At 36.3% G+C, this 21,058-nt stretch overlaps 2 protein-coding genes across 2 annotated transcripts in view; one reads left to right on the forward strand and one right to left on the reverse strand.

Moving 5' to 3' along the window:
- LOC139152682 (uncharacterized) overlaps positions 1 to 21,058 on the reverse strand; it is a 71,521-nt gene that overhangs the window by 9,209 nt on the left and 41,254 nt on the right. The window lies entirely within an intron of this gene.
- Positions 1,653 to 20,022, forward strand: LOC139152681 (fibroblast growth factor receptor 1-like). The gene is made up of 17 exons (XM_070725967.1): positions 1,653 to 2,137; positions 2,683 to 2,814; positions 3,630 to 5,798; positions 8,336 to 8,695; positions 9,033 to 9,386; positions 9,836 to 9,931; positions 10,309 to 10,395; positions 11,085 to 11,212; positions 11,917 to 11,949; positions 12,357 to 12,630; positions 13,933 to 14,046; positions 14,306 to 14,484; positions 15,274 to 15,396; positions 16,228 to 16,339; positions 16,735 to 16,831; positions 17,377 to 17,479; positions 19,018 to 20,022. Exons 3-17 carry the CDS (start codon positions 5,744 to 5,746, stop codon positions 19,099 to 19,101), a joined length of 2,199 nt encoding a protein of 732 aa, XP_070582068.1. The 5' UTR covers positions 1,653 to 2,137; positions 2,683 to 2,814; positions 3,630 to 5,743; the 3' UTR covers positions 19,102 to 20,022.

Genomic DNA, 21,058 nt, shown 5'->3' on the forward strand with positions numbered 1-21,058 from the left:
AGAAAATGATCATAACTGTTTAAATAGACGGGCACAATGGATAATAATGGATAAAATTTGCAATAATTATAAACAGTCCTTAGATTACCTTTTAATCAATTCAATGACCTTCATAAACAATTCATGGTACCCTCTATAGAAGGTTATTGATTTTTAATAGTGCATGTTGATGATGCAACAGTACGGTCGGCACAGTTTGAGCCAAAGGTTCGGCCAGCCTTCACCTATACTTCACCTATAGTACCACAAAGTACAATTCAAGTAAGGCTCATGGTCGCATCTGAACAACATTTTATTCCCATTTTCGCGGGACTTGTTATTTTCGGAAAGCGACAGAATGCGTTTGTTTTTGGCGATATTTCTCATGTGTACAGGTAAGACATAAATTTTCCAAGCTTCATAAACCTCGTGTGCTTGTTTATTCTTTTGACAGAAGTTTTGCTTTGAATCTGATACGTATTGTAAAGTAAACTTAGTGATCATGTCGAATTCCTGAAGAGAAGACCTATATTCATCTTTTTTTAGAGTTTTCGCTGTTGTCTACGTAACTTACTTTTATAAATATTAAGTCTACTAGTATTTGGCTTCAAAACTCACAATACTACGTTGGTATACCTTGGTGTTTAGATTGGGTATTTGATAACTGTCTGTAGATCATTAACAACAGGGTACTTTACGAGGTACAAATGCCATTGTTGTGTATTGTTTAAATCACGCCACATGGCAGGATGATGAAATAACCCTTTGTTGTCATAAAATGATATCCGAACAGATTTAGAAATCACGTAAACAAAACTGAGCCGAGGAATGGATGTAGGTTATTATGAACTTAAGCTCAAGGTTTCAAGAGGTAACAAGAACTTTTGTCGTGTATCCCAGAGATCAATCGAAAGAATGTTAGGCAAGTAAATACATTCTTCCACTATGTCGTGTCGAAGGCCTTGAAGCGTAAATAGGCATTTGCGTCAGATAAAAACAGGCATGGACACTGTAGGTGAAATGATGCAATGCATTTTCAAAGGAATTGAGCTCAGTGACTTCTAATCGAAACCAAAAATCGCATTAAAGCAGTTGAAATACCTGAAACGTTTCGAAAGCGGACGTGCATGTACATCATTGCAGTGGGATAAACAAATTAGTGTAGACAGTTAGCCACTGATAGATGACGCAGCATTAATGGCATTTCCTTAAGATGGCGACTACTGTGTTCTGATATGCAGAAATAGTCCCTTTATGTAATATTAATCATTATAGTTAATAGATAATTTATTGTGTATTCCATTTTGGATAAGGCACAGGGAAGATTAAAATTACTGCACGTTTGCTTTCATTATTTAATATTTTGTACTTTGGAACAATTGTATTTTTCGTCTGTAATTAAATCACTCTAGTTTCTACAATTCACTCACATTTTTGGGGAAAACATTTTGTAGGTGCGACCCAAAATTATTGCATTTTATCATCCTATTTAAATTCGGACGTGAATCTTTAACTTTGGTATCGCCTTACTTACACTGTACATATCTTGTGGTCTGTATAAATATACTATATTCCATAAATGGTAAGCTACAAAAACGACTCGATGAATTGTTCGTGCTTTTGAATTGGTTAAATCATAGACCCTGTGTTTTAATATGTACTTTTCAGTACAGGTGATTGATTTTAGTATTGAACATTCATATGAGAAATCTTTTCTTCTTCCTCTTCTTCTACTTCTTCTACAATACATGTACTTTTAATAACGATAAGGATAATGACAATCACCATCATCACCACCATCATCGTGATTTATTTCGTTTTCAGGACTTCCTGTGAATAACGCTATTTCCAAGGAAATCAAAGAGACACTACCCGTTGACCTGGGCGAGGATGTAAATATCACATGTCCCCTTGATTCCCTTCTTCCACAAGACGTTAAAGTGGGCTTTGTCAGATGGGAAAAATCCAATGGACCATTTATCGCACAAATAGCAATGTGTGGATCCAAGAAATATATCAAACCAGAGAAGTACATTATCAAGGACGTTTTTTCACTGACTATCAAAAGTGTGTCTTGCTGATGAAACTGTTTTTCGTTGCATAGTGGTAACAAATGAAGGAGAACAATTTCAAGGCAGCGTTATGCTCAAAGTTCGTGGTAAGTTCAAATATCTTTGTTCTCCTTTGAGTTTTAATCTTTCTCAGTAATCCTTTTCAGTAAAATGATTTCGAAAACTCAACAGTCCGCGGCATGATGTACTTTCAATTAACTCAATTAGCTAATTCTGATGACATATTGTTGAAAATCCAATGCAAGAACCACGAATTTTATGCGGTACAAAATCTAATTGCTATGAGATATTGAACATTTCTGCGGAAAAAATGATCTTGAATGTTGGTATCAACCCCCGACACCGATGACAGGAAGTGTTTGATGTTGAACATGCTGCATTGTTAATTAATAAAAAAATAAAAAAATAAAATAGAATTGTTGTATAATCTTTCAGCGATAAAGTCAAAAGAAATGAAACGCAATGGATATTTTCGTCGTGTTACAGTTTTTTTTGTCACGAAAGTATAAATACTTTCGCGGGGAAAGGACAATATTACAGCCGATTAAAGCAACTTGACCGTGCAAACAAAGGCAACAAATAAATAAAAAGTTAACAATAACACTGATTTGTTTTCTTGGTTGACTTTTAGATACATATGAAATGGATGAAATCTTAAAATCGTCAACAACAGAAATCGTGACAGTAGCCATTACAGTTATAATTATTTCGATCCTGGTCTTCGTGGTAACGCCTATGTGGCGAAGACGGAAGAAAAGGAAGTGTATGTTTGAATATCTTTTTATTTTTATCTTGAATTCTGTATTATTTTTTCCTTTATTTGTTCCGTCATCTATCATCCACAACCACCAACATTATAATCATGATCATCATCGTCCCCGTCACGCCTCTAATAATCGTATCGTCATCACTAAAAATTATGATTACAATTCCGATATTCCTTTTTCGCTTTTTACTGTTGGTGCCGTTGTTTATCGCTGGGTAAATATCTACGTTTCCTTGCGACGACGCAGTTTCCTAATATTTTCATCATCTTAAACTGCAGAACAAATGTAACTTAGGAAAGAAGCCTGCTTTCAGCTACTGTACGCATATCCCTATACATTTCCGTATCAATGGTAAAATTCTACACAAAGCCACAGTGTTTTTGATAAATTTGTATATTCGGCTTCACTCGACAATACAATACCTTGAGTACAACTACGAATGCACCAGAGACTCATATATGACCATTTGCTGAATACCATGATCAAAACCTGTGTTTTATGTAATATAAGATTTTTAAACCTCTATTCTATACTAGTGATAAGGTGATCATCGTCCTTTACGCATACAAATATTAGGATGTGCTATAATTCACGGTCGAAGAATGCCCTCGGTAGTTTTGATTACATAAGCTGCTGAACAAGCCTAGAGATAGCGTACGGTATGACCTTGACTTTAACTACAGTAATAGTAGTTTTCTTCATTCTGGAAAGTTTGTGGTGTGCCTGTTCCATTTTAACGTCCAAAGGATAGTGTGCAGGTAACAATTACAAATGTGTCTAATAATCGGTATGAAATTTAATTGCTTTTCAGCATCCACAAGCAAACGGCTCGAGGAAGATATTGATTGTGTTGACGAGTTACTGAGGAACTGACGAGTTACTGTGAGGAAATAAGCATGACGACGATATTATGATACAGTAGACGCCTTCTACAGGTATCACGCTACAAGACAGCTTACTTCCAGATTACATTTGTTAGGGCATGCTATGGTATAAACTATATCGCTATGTAATGTACTAAAACCAAATAGGAGGCACCGTGGCCAAGTGGTTAGGGTAACGGACTCACTGTCAGAGGATGGTGAGTTCGAGACCCAGTTCAAGACCCTGTAGGTCCAGAGTAACGGACTCACTGTCGGAGGACGGTGAGTTCGAGACTCCAGCACAGTGTTGTGCCCTTGAGCAAGACACTTTACTCCTCATTGCTCCATTGGGGGTTAGTGGGTTATTATCATATACCTACATTCTCGTGCCTGTGTAAAACTATGGGAGAAAGCGCCCTCAGATCCGTACATTGAATGCTTGACCAAAACACGGCGTTCAGCCTTGATAACATGATAAGCATCTACAGATGAAAGATATACCTTGCACTCGTCATTTTGGTCCACTTGTACATATTGACATTCTAACGAATATTCATTGTAACTTGTGATTTTTTAAAAATAGTTTCATAAATTATTACCTAGTATTCTTCCTCATATTATGTACAGTTTCGAAATTTGAGAAATGATTGTACAACCTGCTCAGATAGAATTTTAACTACAAAAGAGACTCATAAATGACTTTTTCTAGCCCTTACACTCACACTACTCCATTAACATTGCCATTCTTAATGTTTATAAACTTTGTAAATCCCAAACATGTACCATTGTTTATGATTTTAAAACAGGTCTTATGCCCATTTAATGGAATCGTATGCTCCGTGTCACATCAATATGATGAACGATTTGTGTCATGTGAACATTTCGTAATTCCAACAGTAAATCTCAGTTTAACTCGATTCCTTGGCGTTTGAATCACAACAGATAAAATTAATTAATTAAAGATTACTTCTTCGAAAAAGTATCTATAAATAGCAAAGTATGATACTTTGCTATAATGATCTGCACTCCGCACCTAGGGCAAGGTTTACAATTAGTTCCATTAGAGCTATATATTTGGTTCTCAGACTGTGGTAAAATATGTACAAGCTAGGCTTCTTGGATACGGGGGGGGGGTAAAGGGGTGAGGGCAATATAGATTTAAAGAAATTCTACGGACAAGAAGAGGTTAAGAGTGAAGAATATTAGCCACAGATTGTATTTCCTCACTAATCAAGATTAAACGGGGGTGTTATTAGAGTAAGCAATATATTGTATGATTAGGGGCGCCCACAGAAATCCTTTCTACTCGAAGATGTCTTTATTTTTACCAAATAAATTACCGTTATGGTGAAGTATGGTGAAGTAATGTATGTTTAATCTGCAAATGTAACCTCATCTACTTTTTCTGTTTAGGTCGTACACTCGTTTTTATGAGTAATTTGTAATATTTCAACATATAGCTATAAAGCACCTAACACTTTTGAGAAATTTGAAAAATATGAAGATCCCATTAGGCCCCTATCCTAAAGTAGTTCCAATCGTGATCATTACATTATCATATGATGTCCGTAGGAAATTGACAACTATAACGTCGGTGAAAGAAGTAAAGTTGTCCACATAGCTATACTGTCGTGTCGATACCCGCACAGGTTTATCTATAGAAGTAGACGTCATTACAGTAGGGGATCTCCCATTATGATGACTTAAGCAAGTGATGTAACCTTAAAGGTATACAGTCACCTGTAATCTAAATATGCCCATATATGGTCAAAGGGGCCTTCCTTGGTATTCAAAATGCCCATGTGAGGGCGCTGTTTTTAAAAAGCGGCCACCCGCTTAAAATCTGTGATTGGTTAGATTTTCTCTTTCCATGGTAACTGTGGCAAAATTTGAACAGGTGACAGTATACCTTTAAGCCCATGAGATGTTTTTATAAGGTGGGGAAGGACTCTGTTTCTCATAGGTGTACCTCTCAGCATGACACGATATGCAAGCTCCTGTAACTTTACTAAAATTTCTACACTGAAATCTCTACACAAATACTAGACTGAGTTATGTCAAGATGAATGGTGGAAGTCGACTGCGTTGGTGTTTGGTTGTAGTGTTTGTGATTTCAGGTATGTATAATAATAATGCACTGTACGTTGCAGTCGAGATTATTGTACATCGGCAATGTATTTAAAACTTTTCACCAAGTAAGAACGGGTTGCGTATACTAACTTCGTTAAAATACCTCGTTGTTTGAATCTTTCGATGATTTCTGTAAACTTAACAATCACGAAAATCACTGAATATTAATGAATCTGTAACTCACCACCGCTTATTCTTCGTGAGGACATAGTATAATAAGTTTCAAGCTCAGAACTCTGAGGGACAATCTCCGCGTAATTTTTTACACGTTGTGTGGATTTGCATTCAAAGTTTGATGCAGTTTTGGAAAATATGTGACCTTTTATCTTGAAAGATAGATGTGTAATTCTTTCTTTGTTAAAAAAAAGTATGTTAAGTCAGTGTATGATTATTAGGTAATTATGATATCTGTGATATTATAATCTTGATTTTGAACACATGCCATTTATTCTATTGAACGAAAATGTGCAAAGGAAGCGAACATTGCACTTGTTGGTGTATAGTGGACAACGCAATCGATCATTGGAATTTTAACAATGTGTTCAATGTTTTGGGCGTGAATAGAGATTTCCAGATAATGTCTGACTGGTATTGTAATTCCTCGAATCCGTACAAGTGCTTTCCTGGTTCAATCAAGGCCAATGCGGTGACCGTAGTTGAATGAACCTCAAAGCAGTTCAGAAACCACTACATACGCACGACAATGATATTTATTTGGCGTATCGTCCGATTATAGTGATTGGCTTGGACTTAAATCACATTTCCTATTGAAAAAGTTAAATAGCATCGTCGATGCTTGCCGGCTTGTTGAGGTGATCTTGACCGCTGCGAAGGTACCTGAGTTCAGTGCGCTTCTTTTCTGGGCGATAAAAAATATCGTGCACTTGTTCCGTTAAAAAGCTCGCGTAGATCTCCGGGCGTACGACACGTAACTGCAGTTGAATTGGACGATATTATAAATTAAAGTGTAAACATACACGACAAGATATGGACAATGTTGTGTCTAGTCTTCTAAATTATTTGAAAGCAATTTTAGGCGTATGCATGGTGATTGGAAAATGGAGCGCTGCCTGTGACTACCATGCTGTAATTACCAATCCCACGCATAGGCTCGGACATAGAATTTTTTGTTCGATGTGATAACATTAATTACACATGATGTCAAGGGTAGATCATCCTTTGTTGTCTTCCCTCTGGCTAGTGCTAACGATCTTCGATTCGGAATAATCAAATTACTGTCATGAGTACTATGTCCCAACGCAGATAACAAATTTGATTTTGCTCCGCTATTGTTTGTTATCATTCAATTGTTGTAAGTCTGCGAGTCATGAGGATGGTAGGAAACTGATTCCGTTTGTCGTCGTTATTACAGGTGACATATCATATAAAAGAAGTGATGATGTAGAACATGAAACTTATTTATTGAACACAGAACCGTGGCTAGGCCTCACTGCCCAGCCGCTGATACATGAGTCTACCTGTGAGTGTCTCTGCCTGAGTTGGTGTGTCTCCTCTGTTAGTGCCGTGTGTGTATGTGTGTGTGTCCATTTATATAGTATCTTGGCTATGTAGGAGACCGACGCCATAATTAATACAATAAGACAATGGCATACAGTACTTTGATTTCTACCGACGTAAGAAAAGATATAAAAGATATAAAAATACAAATTATCACTTGCCCGTACGTGCCATGCTACAATTCTTCAGTCTTCAATTGTTTCAAATCCACGCCCATGAATAAATAAAAACGGCGATAACAGCTCAGTATTACGATTGGTTGAAATACGATAGAACATGGCGGTAGTACGCTGAATACCATGAGGGATAAGTTACTCTTGGAGAATTTTAAAATGTGTAAACGAGTAAGCCCATGTTATCGATACCATGCTGGTATTTCGTGGCGCCAGTATTGTTACGATCCAAACAAAGAGGAGTTTCAGCTTGATCAATGACGTCCAAGGATGCTAATGTATTGTGATTGTGAAATATTAGTTTCTTCGCGCCAATTTGGAAGATTATGATATAGGCATGAAAGAGTCATAAAACTTGAAATATTTTACTTTCTGATGATCGGGAACGATACTTGAAGGGGAACATCCCGAGAGTCTTATACTCCTGTTTATAGTGTCTCTTGACACTATAAACTAGGCTCTTAGCTATTTCAAATGCGATAAAAATAAATTTCAAACGTTTCTCCGATTCAGAGACAGAGTGATGCCATGTAAAAACAACAGATGTACGTGAGAAATAACAGAAACATCGGTAAAGGTAGTCTTGCATCTCTGAACCCTCGAGCGTTTCCGAAAATGTCAAACAATACGTCAATAAAACAACAATAGAACTGCTTTCTATTGAGTATATGCAATATTTTACGTTTCATCTGGTCGAATTTGAAATAAATATACGCGAGACTGGTCAAGTTGGCAGACAAAATCTTACTGTAAAATACAATCGCTAATCCTAAACACAATCATTCCCAGTCAGATTTAAATATTTACTTTAATCATCCCTCGTCCATATCCAGGGTCATCAGCAGGGATGAACTTATCACAGAATACAGTTAATACGACAGTTGGGAAGACTGTGAAACTCTTCTGTAATACAGGTGACACCGATACAACCAATATCGAAGAAGTCAGGTGGACAAAATTGACACACCCATCTCCAGGAACTACTAGAAATGGCCGGTTTATCGCACAAAGATTTGTCCGTCATAAAGGGAAGTACGTGGACGATAAAAAATTTAACATTGATGATATTCAGTACCTTACCATCCATGATGTCACTCTTACTGATAGTGCCACATTCAAATGTAGAGTTTTTATCAGATACCCATCAGGTATAAAAAGGCAAGGTACAACACATGTGAAACTGACAGTCTACGGTGAGTTCAAACTTTCTTGTACCACTTTGTCATTTGTACATGTTGACATACCATGAAAGAATCAAATAATTACTGACATATGCGATCTCGGATCACAGATTTAACGAATTCTACTGTTATATGCAAAATAATGTGGAACGAAATTGGAAAACTTTTTATTATCACTGAGAAATAACGTCTACTTGCTCGGACATAGATATAGATCTTTGTCGGTCTATGTCTGTATCTAAGCCTATACAAACATTTGTCTATCTTTCTCTGTCTGACTCTTCCCTTTAACTTAATAACTTTCCGTCACAACCGCAAATTTAATCGACGTTTATTTTTATCGCACCAGAGCCTTTTTCAGTGAATCTGCAACTACCATCGTCGGAGTATGTCAACACTAGTACCAATATTTCGATTTTGTCGCAATCAGAAAATTTCACCGCATCGTGCGAAGTAATTCTAAGCAGATCAAAGGTGAACATCAAATGGTATCACAATGCCATCCTGATTTCTAATGATGATGTTTCTTACATGATGAAGGACATACCCACAACAAGCGGAGATTTATTTAGCCTTAAAAGTGAACTGACAATCCAAGAAGCAGAACGCAATCACACTGGGCAGTATACATGTCACGCCGACAGTGATTTCATCGAATATTCACAAAACATTACGTTCGAGCTTATGGTATTACAAGAAACAGGTAAGATTTGGAATACTAGTAGCAGTGTCAGAGAAAAAAGGAAAGACTTTACATCAATTTTTATATCAGTCATGGGATATGACACTAATTTTGAATATTCGCAATGAAACCCATTTAGCTCATTATATTAGAACGACGTATGAACTGAGTATACATCAGTATCAGGTGCGGTGAACTGGTGTAATGTGCATTGTGCAGATATCTACAGAATGGAAAACGACCTAAAATGGTACCTACTATCGTTTGGGTAATAGAAACCGTCGGAGAGTTATTGAAATAATCCACGTTGTTTGCATTCACTTTTGCAAGGACCGTAAACCGGTTTATACTGGCGATATCCATATGATACTATTGTAATCCATGATGACATATCTACGCAGGGCATCGCAAATTTAAATTTGCTTGCCCTTTGTTACGTCACTTTGTAACCTTTTTGATACAATTTATAGAAGTTACCATGACTACACAATTTCTGGAAGTTGCCGTGAAAACACAGAGTATAACACTACCCGAGACAACAGCGTCAACCAGAAGGGAAGTACAAGGTAAAAATTTAAATTATAGTTCATTATTTTTGGGGGAAAAGCACATAATATCTAGGCAGCAATGTTTTTAGAGTCAGTGAGGTACCTGAGTCATATATTACGGATAGGGTTAATTACTTACTGATAAAACCTTACGAATACCTTTCCCGACATACGGCTTTGGGATGTTTTGTTTATCTGTATTCTGAAGCAGTGGTTAGGTACACCATCATATAAAAATTAGGATAATCTATAATCGTTTTTTTGTACGGCATTATCTATTCCTTCAGTGTACCTTTATTTTCTCTTTATTACTCATGACTTCGTATTAAATGTTGGCGAGAAGCAAGCTTAATTATTTACATATCAACTGCCCCATTTTGAATCTCCTATTTCAGAATATACAGAGGGTAACTTCGGAACATCAGCCATATCTGCGCCAGAAACAACAAGCATATCTACACCAGTAGTCGCACAGTCATCAGGTGGATGAAAATTATATTTTTAATTTACTTGAAAGGATATTGAGACCTTTCCTAATTAAAATGAAGTATTCTCACGTAATAAAACAATTCTGTAGAAACTTTACATTAAATTAAACTTTCAACTACCTCATGGAGATCAAATTTTGTTCTCAAAAGGCTTATGTCGTATTAAAACTGCTCTAAATGTGAGGTTACCAAAAAAGGAAAGTTCTAAAAATTGTGCAGTTTTGCTGCTAATAATGTACAAGGACTTGCCTCAATATTGTTTTTGACAATAATCAACATTATATGGTTGTTTTCAAAGTATTCTCGTGCACAGTAGCAGCATTTTTTTAATTTGAAACATTAACTTTTTAAACTTAAAACATTCTTATTCTCCGATCATGAAATTTGTATAACACAATCGTATTTTCCTCTCCACTGTCAAGTTCAATTATGCATCCACCGGTATACTCGTACAAACAACATTAAAGATTTGAAGGCGTCATTTACAAAACCCGTTTTAGCAACTTAGTTTAAATGTTTACAATTGAATATATTTTGTGCACGTGAAAGTTGTTTAGCCTTTTCAGGTATCGCTTAATTTGCAACGCGAGAATGCTCAATTGCCCTGAGCGCACAGTGAAAGAAGGAGATCTTCACACATCACATATCAGAAATGATAACGTATAGCCATTTTCATTTTACAGTTCCATATCAAAGGAACAGAACAAAAGGCGTTAAAATTTATCTCATCGCGATATGTGTGATTCTTGCATTATTCATCATTTCCTTTACCATTATTGCCGCGATACAGAGAAAGAGAAGAAAGCTAAAGGTGAGGACATGTTTAGGATACTCGAACTGATCATGGACTAAAATTGAACGGAACATTTTCGTTCTGGTATCTCTGTTATATGATGATGTTGCGATCAAATTTCAAAGACGAAATATTCCATTTTGTCTCCGGGTTTGGTTATGAAATGCTTCAATTTGCTTGAAACTACTCTAGAAAATATTTATTTGTTTCTTAGTTGGTATGCAAGTACTATTTTTTGCGTAACGTGTACGCGAAAAGTAATCTTATCCATATTTTATGATGATTATTATAGTTTTCTCGGAATAGTTGCAATGATTTTTCTCGTCAGTATGTATTTTCTGTGATTGTCTTCGGTCCTGATAAGCAGATCGAGTGACTGAAAATGAAATCCCTAACTTGATATTTTCAAGAATTTAATTCAATCCAATTTCCTTCAGAGTACTTAAAGTGATTCTTGAAATATAAATTTCGTGGCGTTCTTTTCAGCATTCTAATAAATGTATCAACTGCTTGATCATATATGGGTCAAAACTGCATTTAAAGTGACTATCGCGTACATAAACCAAGTCGTTCACACGTCGTGCTTTCAATAGTGCTTCATGGACGTTGAATGCATCATGTGATACATTAAACAGGGCCATATTATCGGAAAGCATTTAAACAGAATGTACAATAGATTAATAAATAGCTACAAGTGACGTCACATATGTTCTTATTTTCAGAAAGACAAAACAGAAAATAGCGAGACAGAAGCGGTAAAAATTTTACCTTCTTCGAAACGATACGTCAAACACTTTCTTGACAATGCTTCAGACATTATTTGTTTCCTTTAAAGAACAGGATCTATATTGATATCTTTGACAAAAAAGAATTCTGTGGGACATCGAAACAGTAGCACGATGTAATTTTGACGGGCGTGTAGCTTCAGTTCCTGAAGTTCCATATTTCTCGAGGTCATTGGCAAAGAATTGATAATTTTTGGCGCGGATGTAATTTCCACTTAATTGCATTCAGGAATTCAGAATAGTGCGAACTTATTAAAATTAGGCATCAGTCATGTCATTTCAAATTCAAAAGGATGCGTATTTTATAATTCCCGAACAAACCGTAGGACAAAATTTTGACATGTGTTTACAACGATCGTTTCATCTTTTACAAACAGGAAGAGCAAGTTTCGAGATCACTAATATCAGTTGGTCCTAGAGAAGAGTCTGATAATACAATGATAAGCATTAAAGGCGAAAAGAGCTCTCAGTACTATATGAACTATAATGAATTTTCCTGTACTGATGACCGGGAGTTGCCGAGAGACAGTCTTTCCTTGCAAGACAATTATATCCTCGGAAGAGGTGAATTTTGTGAGGTCAAGATGGCATATGCCAGATTCAACGGTAAATGGGATGAATCTGTTCGAGTCGCAGTCAAATGTCTTAGAGGTGAGAAATAATACATTATGATAACACAAGAAATAGAACGTTAACTGTTCTGGGTTTCTCCTATCGCGTTTGAATATCTACCTATTAGTTTGACTTTCTGTTAACGGTCTATGGCATCGTTTTGACTTGCTTTACTTCATTGGAGTACATTTGAAACACAAAATAATAATCTAAAATATTTTCTCCCTGTACTTGACCGTTTGAGACGACTTGTATTTTTATGGCGCTACCGATTCCTCGTGACGTAAGCTGTAGTTTATTTATCGCTTTATTTTGTCGACCGCCCATTAGCCTAAAAAAATGCACAAAATCAGCATAGTAAAACTTTTTAAGAACATTTCTTAGCTTTGCGACCCTTTCAAATATTCACAAATATTCACTTTGAAGTTAAAAACCATAAATATTGTGACAAGCGAATAATTTTATATCACGGAAAGCAATGAAAATGCATTTTCTCAATTTTAATCACGCAAATTTAGTCTCATGTTAAATGTATATTACATCCTATAGTGTTGAAAATTATGAACAATCTGATTAAAATCAGATGTAACGAAGCTTCCACCTTTCGTTTTAATTCTTAGCTGTTCTTGTCAGCTGATCATTGTGTTGTGAAACGATTGTCAGGTACCGAGAACTGCATAAAACAAACTAAAGAGTAAAACGTTACCGACTGTACATCTGATTTTCAACAGAGGAAGAAAAGTTGTAACATGTAATTGATTTTCATGGTAGACTGGCAAAAGATACAAAGATGTTGACCTTGCACGTCGAACAAATGCGCCGAAAGTTTGAGTCGCAAAGGAAACTCCATCTCGACACAGCTTTTTCCCCATAAAATTGTACATTTTCAAATGTTTAAATGTGAATGCTTATATATACACGTAAGACGGGCGAGGTTTTGTATATCGAGTAACCAGACATAAACGACGCCAAAGGATTGAAAAGTTATAACGTATTATTAGAGAGATTATGATGAAACAAAAACAGTTCAGAGAAAAAATATTCAACCATGTTTCAGAACATTAGCCTTTTATATTCGTATAGATACATAAATGCTTTATTGAGGACTATGTATATGTTATGTAGGTATAAACTTGCACCAATATCTGCAATAATTGGTTATTAATATAAAAGATCTATTTTTGTACGGTGTCGCTTTTTGTGCATTTGTGAATTAATTGTTCACTATTCCGTATAGCTGTCGATATACTATTTAGTTGATAAATGATTTGCAATTAACTCTTTCATTAATTATTAAGTTTTACTGATAATCAGCCGTTCAAGTTATTTCTTTTTTCGTAGAAAATGCCCCGTTCGAAGACAGAGCAAATTTCCTGACAGAGCTGGCCATCATGAAGTCACTTCCTGACCGGCATCCAAATGTTGTTAAACTTGTAGGGTGCTGTACAAAAGAAGGTAACTTGGTTGGTGCTTGACAGCTTTCATCACATATGAGACGATTTATCGCTTCCTCGTTTGCTTGTGGACAAATTTTGACGAATTTTATCTGTTGTAACTGTAGTTTTTATCAGTGACTCAACGAGAAATAATCCATAGAACACAGAAAGACAAAGTTGTTTCTGCAGACGATGAAAAAATTGATAAACAAAGAGTTCTTTGCTATTTGCCCTCTAATATCCCATTATATCGTTTATTGATATTCAATTTTTACCAGATCCGATTTATATCATACTTGAGTTTGTACCATACGGCAGCCTGCAGAGTAACCTTCGAAAAACTCGCTCAGAATGTATCTACCAAAATTTACATCCAAGAGAAGATCTCACATCATCAGACCTTCTGAAATTAGCATGGCAGATTGCGAAAGGAATGGCATTTCTTTCATCTATACAGGTAACTGTTGTTATTTGTTTCCATTAAATTAGAAAATTCTACATTCAATTTGTCAGAAGCACGTATCAAGTTTCAAAGGCTTTTACGAACAACCTATACGATACGTTGAATTTTATTTCTAAGACCGGCCGTCCCCTGGAAAGGTAAATCCAACATAGACACATAAAATCGCTAAAGGGTATCCGCTATTGTGACTCCTAAAAGAGCTACAGTCACAGAATAAATATTTCACTGTGGTGCATTCCGACATGATAGGCTATAGAAACTTGACAAGTATTAAAATGGCAGCGCTCGTAAACAAAATAGGTTTATCAACAAAGCTGCACATTGTTCGGCTGGCGATCTTTGAACCAAATGTCACACTTCATAACCCGAAATCTTATCAGCAAACACAAACAGAGAGAAGTCGGCTACTAAGTCAATAAGTTAAACACATCATGCATTAGGACTTTATTCTTTCCCGACCAAGATCCGAATCGTCTGCTTTGTACAGCATGCATTGTGGTTACATGAGGTGCTTATGGCCACAACAAACTTCTGTCATTAACATTAAAAACAAGTGAAGTATTCATAGAGAAGCCTAAAGTAAACCGAGTTTATCGTTAAATTTAGGCAACAAAGACTTAATTACTATTATAAAAATTGTCATGTTAATAGTGAAAATGTTAAATGAATAACTTAAAATGTCAAAACATTGACTACTACAAACACAAAAGATTATGGAACTCTCGACGTATAGCTTTCGTTGCAGAGCGCGAACTTAGATTGTTCTTCTGTTTCTCACTTCAGTGTATTCACCGTGACTTAGCAACGAGGAATGTGCTTCTTGGGGAAGATAAAACATGCAAGATTTCCGACTTTGGTTTTGCCCGTGACGTCAGCGGGGTACACGTATACAAGGGAAAATCCCAGGTATAGTGATTACATCCGAGAAAATCTAAATCTATTACTTGTAGTCCAAAATGTGACCTCTGGGTTTGTGACTCATAGATAGTATCAATGAGTGCAGACATAAAGTAACACCAACAGTATTGAAATGGAAAAGTTCTTTTAATTTTGAAGGGTCGACAAAGGTTGTAAACATGTTTTGAATGGAACTCTTACAATAAAGTTGACCCCTCTCATTTTAATGTTGTGAGACACATTATACTTTGGTCGTGTGAAGCTTCTTTTGTGTGCTTTTGAAAAAGTTTATGGGAATTGATGACCACATGTATCTCTTTTAAGGCAAATCGAGTGTAATAGAGGAATTTGAACAGTCAAATGATATGATTTTGTTGATTTTGAAGTAGCTGAAATTTCAAATGAGCGTAACGAATGCGTATACGCTACATAACGTACACTTTGTAATCGGCTTGTAAAATACAATGTCCGTAAATAATGCATCTTATTTTTTTCATTTCTTCTACGATTTGAGAGAAAGTATGTATATTTTGAAAAGAAAAATAAATGAGGTAAAATATAGAAAAAACTACCTCTAACTGGATTTTGTGTACATCTCTATCAAGCATACGACTGTAACCATGGCATATTTAAAAAAATGGTATTATACTTTGCTGCTTTGCAATTGTCATTTACTCTCTTTACCTAATAATCGAGTAAAATTGCTTGGTTGTTACAGGAAGTGAGCTCATAAACTTTTCTTTTGTATCTTCTCAGACCATAAAAATGAAAACCATACTCAGATAATTTTCAAATTACATATTCAGTACTTTTCCTGCTGTATTGTATAATTCATTGCAGGGTAGATTACCAGTTCGATGGATGGCGATAGAATCCCTCATTGACTACGTGTACACTACCAAGAGTGATGTATGGTCCTTTGGAGTTGCACTGTGGGAAATTGTAACACTCGGTAAGGTTTTCGAAAGGAGCTGGCAGAGAAGTGGCGCTTTCCAGACATTTATTTAACATCTTGTTAATAGAAAAAAGGAGACAAAGGAGACCAGGGTCATCTAAGTCTCAGGGGCGTCAGTGCAACGTGATGCCCTCGTTATCTGTACAATACAAGTTTCGAAAGTTATAATTTTCGATTGCCAGGTTTTTTTGAGCTTCAATTCGTACGGCCTTCGTTGAAAAGGCAAAGCATATTTAAGAAAGGCATAATTTCAGGATAAGCACAACTATGAGAAACTAGGATACGACTTTACCTACTTAACCTCCATGTTTATAGTTTTATACAATTGAAAGATAATATATACATTTAGAACATATTGATGAACACTAAGAACAATCGATGTAAATTTACAGGTTCTACCCCGTATGGAGCTTTTAGTTCAAAGGAAGTGATACAGAAACTCAGAAGGGGCTACAGAATGCCAAGACCTGGACACTGCAGTGAAGATATGTGAGTTGAATATTCATCAGTTGATTCAAAGTTTGAAGTGTCTTTGTTCCACAGATATGTGTTACGATCAGTCCGATTAAACTTTAAAATCTTTGAATATGATAGCCTTCCACTTCTACTGCTGATCACAAGTGCTTTGAATGTACTTTCTGCAAATACACAGAATATGGAAGGCTGCATATATTACAGTTAACGTATGACTAGCAAAAAGCTATTTAAGGACACGTGTTATTCTTCCCATGAGAATTTGCTGCAAGTCGTCTATCAGCGTTGGTGCGGGGGCAGACTTGCCCCTAGCCTATGGGCTTATAAATATAACAACAGAGTAATTCGACATTAACTTCAGCAGAACGTCGCGCTGATCGTGGTGTGACCGTGATATCCACTTAATGAGTCGTAGTAGCGAACGCCCGGGAAATGCTAAAACGACTTGTGGGCAAGTCCATACGCGTGGTAATTTGATGAAAAATAGGCATTATACGTCAACACTCAAGAGAGCAGATTAAAATTCATGCAGTTTTTAAAATATGTTCTTTTTTCGTCAGAAATAAGATAATGATAGATTGTTGGAACAAGAATCCCGGCGACAGGCCGTCGTTTTCCGACCTTTGTGTAAGATTACGTGACATCATCGATCATTCAGAACAGGTAGGTTTCAAAAATAACGGTAACTTTGAACGCTTCTTTCAAATGGCAATACAATATAACATAATTCTGCAGATTATTTCTTATTTCTCGATGGAGTACAAATGTAAATAAATTTGAAATCCGGCCACCGAAAAAACATGACCACACTGTTACTCGAGAATCAGATACATAGAAGATGAAATAATGACAATATCAACGACAAGAAGGACAACAAAAACCAACAACAACTACAAAATCAGCCGAACCTTTGTTAACGTGGCCGCCGTAAAATGAAAAAAAAAAAATTACTGTCAAAGTTCATGATAAATGGTTTTATTGTTTTCAAGATCTATTTATTGTTTCCACAATGCCCTGAGATATGTTTTAAGGTAGCTTTCGGCCTTTGCGACGACCTCTTTTCGAATGTAAATTTTGCCATAAAGTTGTGTATTTCTACCCAAGTATTATATATCACCTGAAAGCTATTTCTATGAATTTTTTTGTTTAATCATGAAAATTAACGGGCGATGAATTTTAATGAAGATTTATGTGAAAGTGAAAAGAAATTGGGTAAACTGACGTAAAAAGTTTAAGTCAGAGTGGAAGGGGGCCATTGTCTAGGTGTCAACGAGTAATTGCACTTCAGAATACTGGCTACATAACCGTGTCTCAGATTTTTGAAAAAAGCCTCCAGTTTTTTCAGTGTTGAATCAAAGTGTATAAACCGATTAGTCTCACAATGCCGTCTAATTAAACAGTGATAACTCGACTCTAAAGGCCTACATAAAAAAACTGAGACAAAGTTTTGGAGACAACCTATTCGAGAAACATCTGTGAAAATCTGGTGGACTTCCGTTCAAGCGTTCTGGAGTTAAACTCTTTTTAGCGTGCAGCAAAGTGACCAGATGCCGAACTGAGAAAAGGACGATTTAGTAAATTACTTCGGTTTTTCCTTTATGAATAGCCATAAACAATTTACTCGACAAATAAAACACCAAAACAAGATAGTGCTATCAACTTGTTAGCCCAAACAGTATTTTCACTATTGAAATCAGTGTCAGCGGTTGAAATAAGGCTAAAAAGGACGATTTTTGGGAGCGATGTTTCCTCTCAGAGCACAATGTACACAGTGACCGATGACTAAATAAACTTGAGGAGTGCCCAGGAAGGGATTATGCATAATTATGACGGATTAGCTGTAAGATGTAGACAGAGTATTAACTGTTCGACCTAACTGTCGGGACTGCTACGGCATCTCGATGCCGTCTACACAAGCATAAATGTAATGGAATTTTATGTCCGCATTCGATCTAGGAAATGGTTCATATATAGCCGCGGAAGGTTCTAATTGAGCGATTCCGATTAATGAGTGACATAGCGAATGGAATATCGGTTGACACCACAACTGATGCACCTGCATTTATAGATATAGATATTGATTTTATCCCTGAGAACTTTATCGAATACTTGATATACCAAAGAAGTTACAAATCTTGCACCTACCATAGTTATTGTCTGTCATATCTATACATTTTCATGATTTCTTATAACTTTATAAGGAACATCTTAAGATGGAGCATTTTGAAGACCATTTGTATGTCAACCTCGATGCAAGTCAACTTTCAGCCAGTGAAAGACTGTAGCATGCAGGAAGACCATTAATTTTAAATTAATGTCCACCTTGTTGAGCTTTGAACTGATGAAAAGCCGTAGTCAGAATACCATGAGTACGTCATCCTCAATCCAAGAGAATTTTTATCGGACGAAACCGAGGAAGGAATACCATTATATGTAAACCTCGGCGGCCTGGGAGAGTTTAAGCCGATAAAAGATTGTAGAAGGAGAATCATTGATCTTAAATTGACCCAATCTTTGCGAGAATTTAACGAACAAAAGGCTGTTTGCAGAATAACAGTTATACGTCATCCTCAATACAGAAGAACTTTCAAGAAATGAAACCGTGGAAGGGTGACCAGCAAATTTCTTTCAACCTCGATCCCAATGAAGTTTCAGTCGCTGAAAGACTGGCAGAAAGATCATCAAACTTTGTACGAAAAAAGCGCTCTTTGCGAGCTCTCAGCGGATGAAACGAAGAACAATTTAGAGAAGCAATAGTGTACTGTGCCAGCTTGATCAAAACAATTTGTCAAGAAATTAAAACTTACGAATGGAATATTATTGAAAGTCAACCTCAATAAATGATGGGTCGTGAATTGTGACGTCTGTTCAAGAGAACTGTCAACCAACTAAAAACTATCAAACAATTTACGTAGTGAATCACATCAATCGAAGTAACATCGCGTCAAAGTAGTGCCATATGCAACATTTGCTTTTATCGAGTCTGACAAACTGTGCGATCCCTCACTCCACGCAGTGCATAAACTCAAATGTTAAAATATCACCAGCGACAAGACATAGTCAATATTTAACAATACTTATAAGCCTAATGGTAGAGTCTATGACTTTTTCAAGATTGTGGTGTATAATTTATACTTCTATTGTATATTTACAGAGATGCTCAGGTCATATCTATGCCAAAATAAACTATATATTCACGCAACAAATGATACGATTCCTTGAATTCCATTGTTATTTCTTAACACAGCAACATAAAACATTTAGTTGTCTTTACCTAGATACCTACCTAAATTATCTACTCTAATACTTCAGAAAACGTTTTATTTGCGCAAAAATGCAAGCCTTTGAATCCGTCTTGCAGCTAATATCTCATTTTCTGACTCATTATAGGCCATGCGTATTATTATTATTATTATTGCGTATTCACATTAAATTTATCCCTATATTACGATTTGCTTCACCAGGTCAAACTAGGTCGTAGTTACGATAGCATCAGTGGCTAAGTGACATACGTATGCCCAGTATCATCATCACATGAAATGGTCATGTACGCTTTTGTTTCCATTTTCACTTTAGTGACTAGGGTTGACTTTCCAAAAGAAAGTGCCACTGGGTAATTGAGATATATTTTCCATTGGGATGGGACTTCCAAATTATCATGAGTACTAAGGTGTTCCTGAAAATGTTTTGAGGCTGCTAGAGGAGTACTTTAAGAATCCGAGAAAATAATTGAGATTCTTCCACCCCTCCAGAGGTATTGGTGAACGCAGCTAAAAATGGTATCTTCGGCTTGGTAGATTTTCTACTTGGCAGACATTGGTACTTGATAATAAACCGTGAGAATGATGTAGCACTGAGTAATTTTCATTTTAACTCAGATTTTGGCCTTATGAAGCCATCAAAAGATGAAGAATGTTCCTTGAATATTGATAGAAAGAATTCGGAAGTCACCCGAAGTCAAGTAATACCCGCACCAAAGGCACTTACTCCTGGGGACTGAAACAGGGTTTACTCCTTCACTTTCCGCAAAAACACAATCATAGGCTGTCATCTCCATTCGGGGATTGGTCGGCTGAGCAATACGTGGAGGAGGTCACCTGATTTTATAGTGCATATTGAGGACCCCACCAGGCGAGAGAAAGATTCTTCTAAAGTGTCGTTCTTGGGTAAAGAATCAATAGACCAATTGTTGGCTTGGTGGTAATTTGTGTTATGTAATAGAAATTACTTTCGGTGTTAAAG

This window comes from Ptychodera flava, chromosome 16 (genome assembly GCF_041260155.1).
Source record: "Ptychodera flava strain L36383 chromosome 16, AS_Pfla_20210202, whole genome shotgun sequence".
NCBI classification, from domain to species: domain Eukaryota; kingdom Metazoa; phylum Hemichordata; class Enteropneusta; family Ptychoderidae; genus Ptychodera; species Ptychodera flava.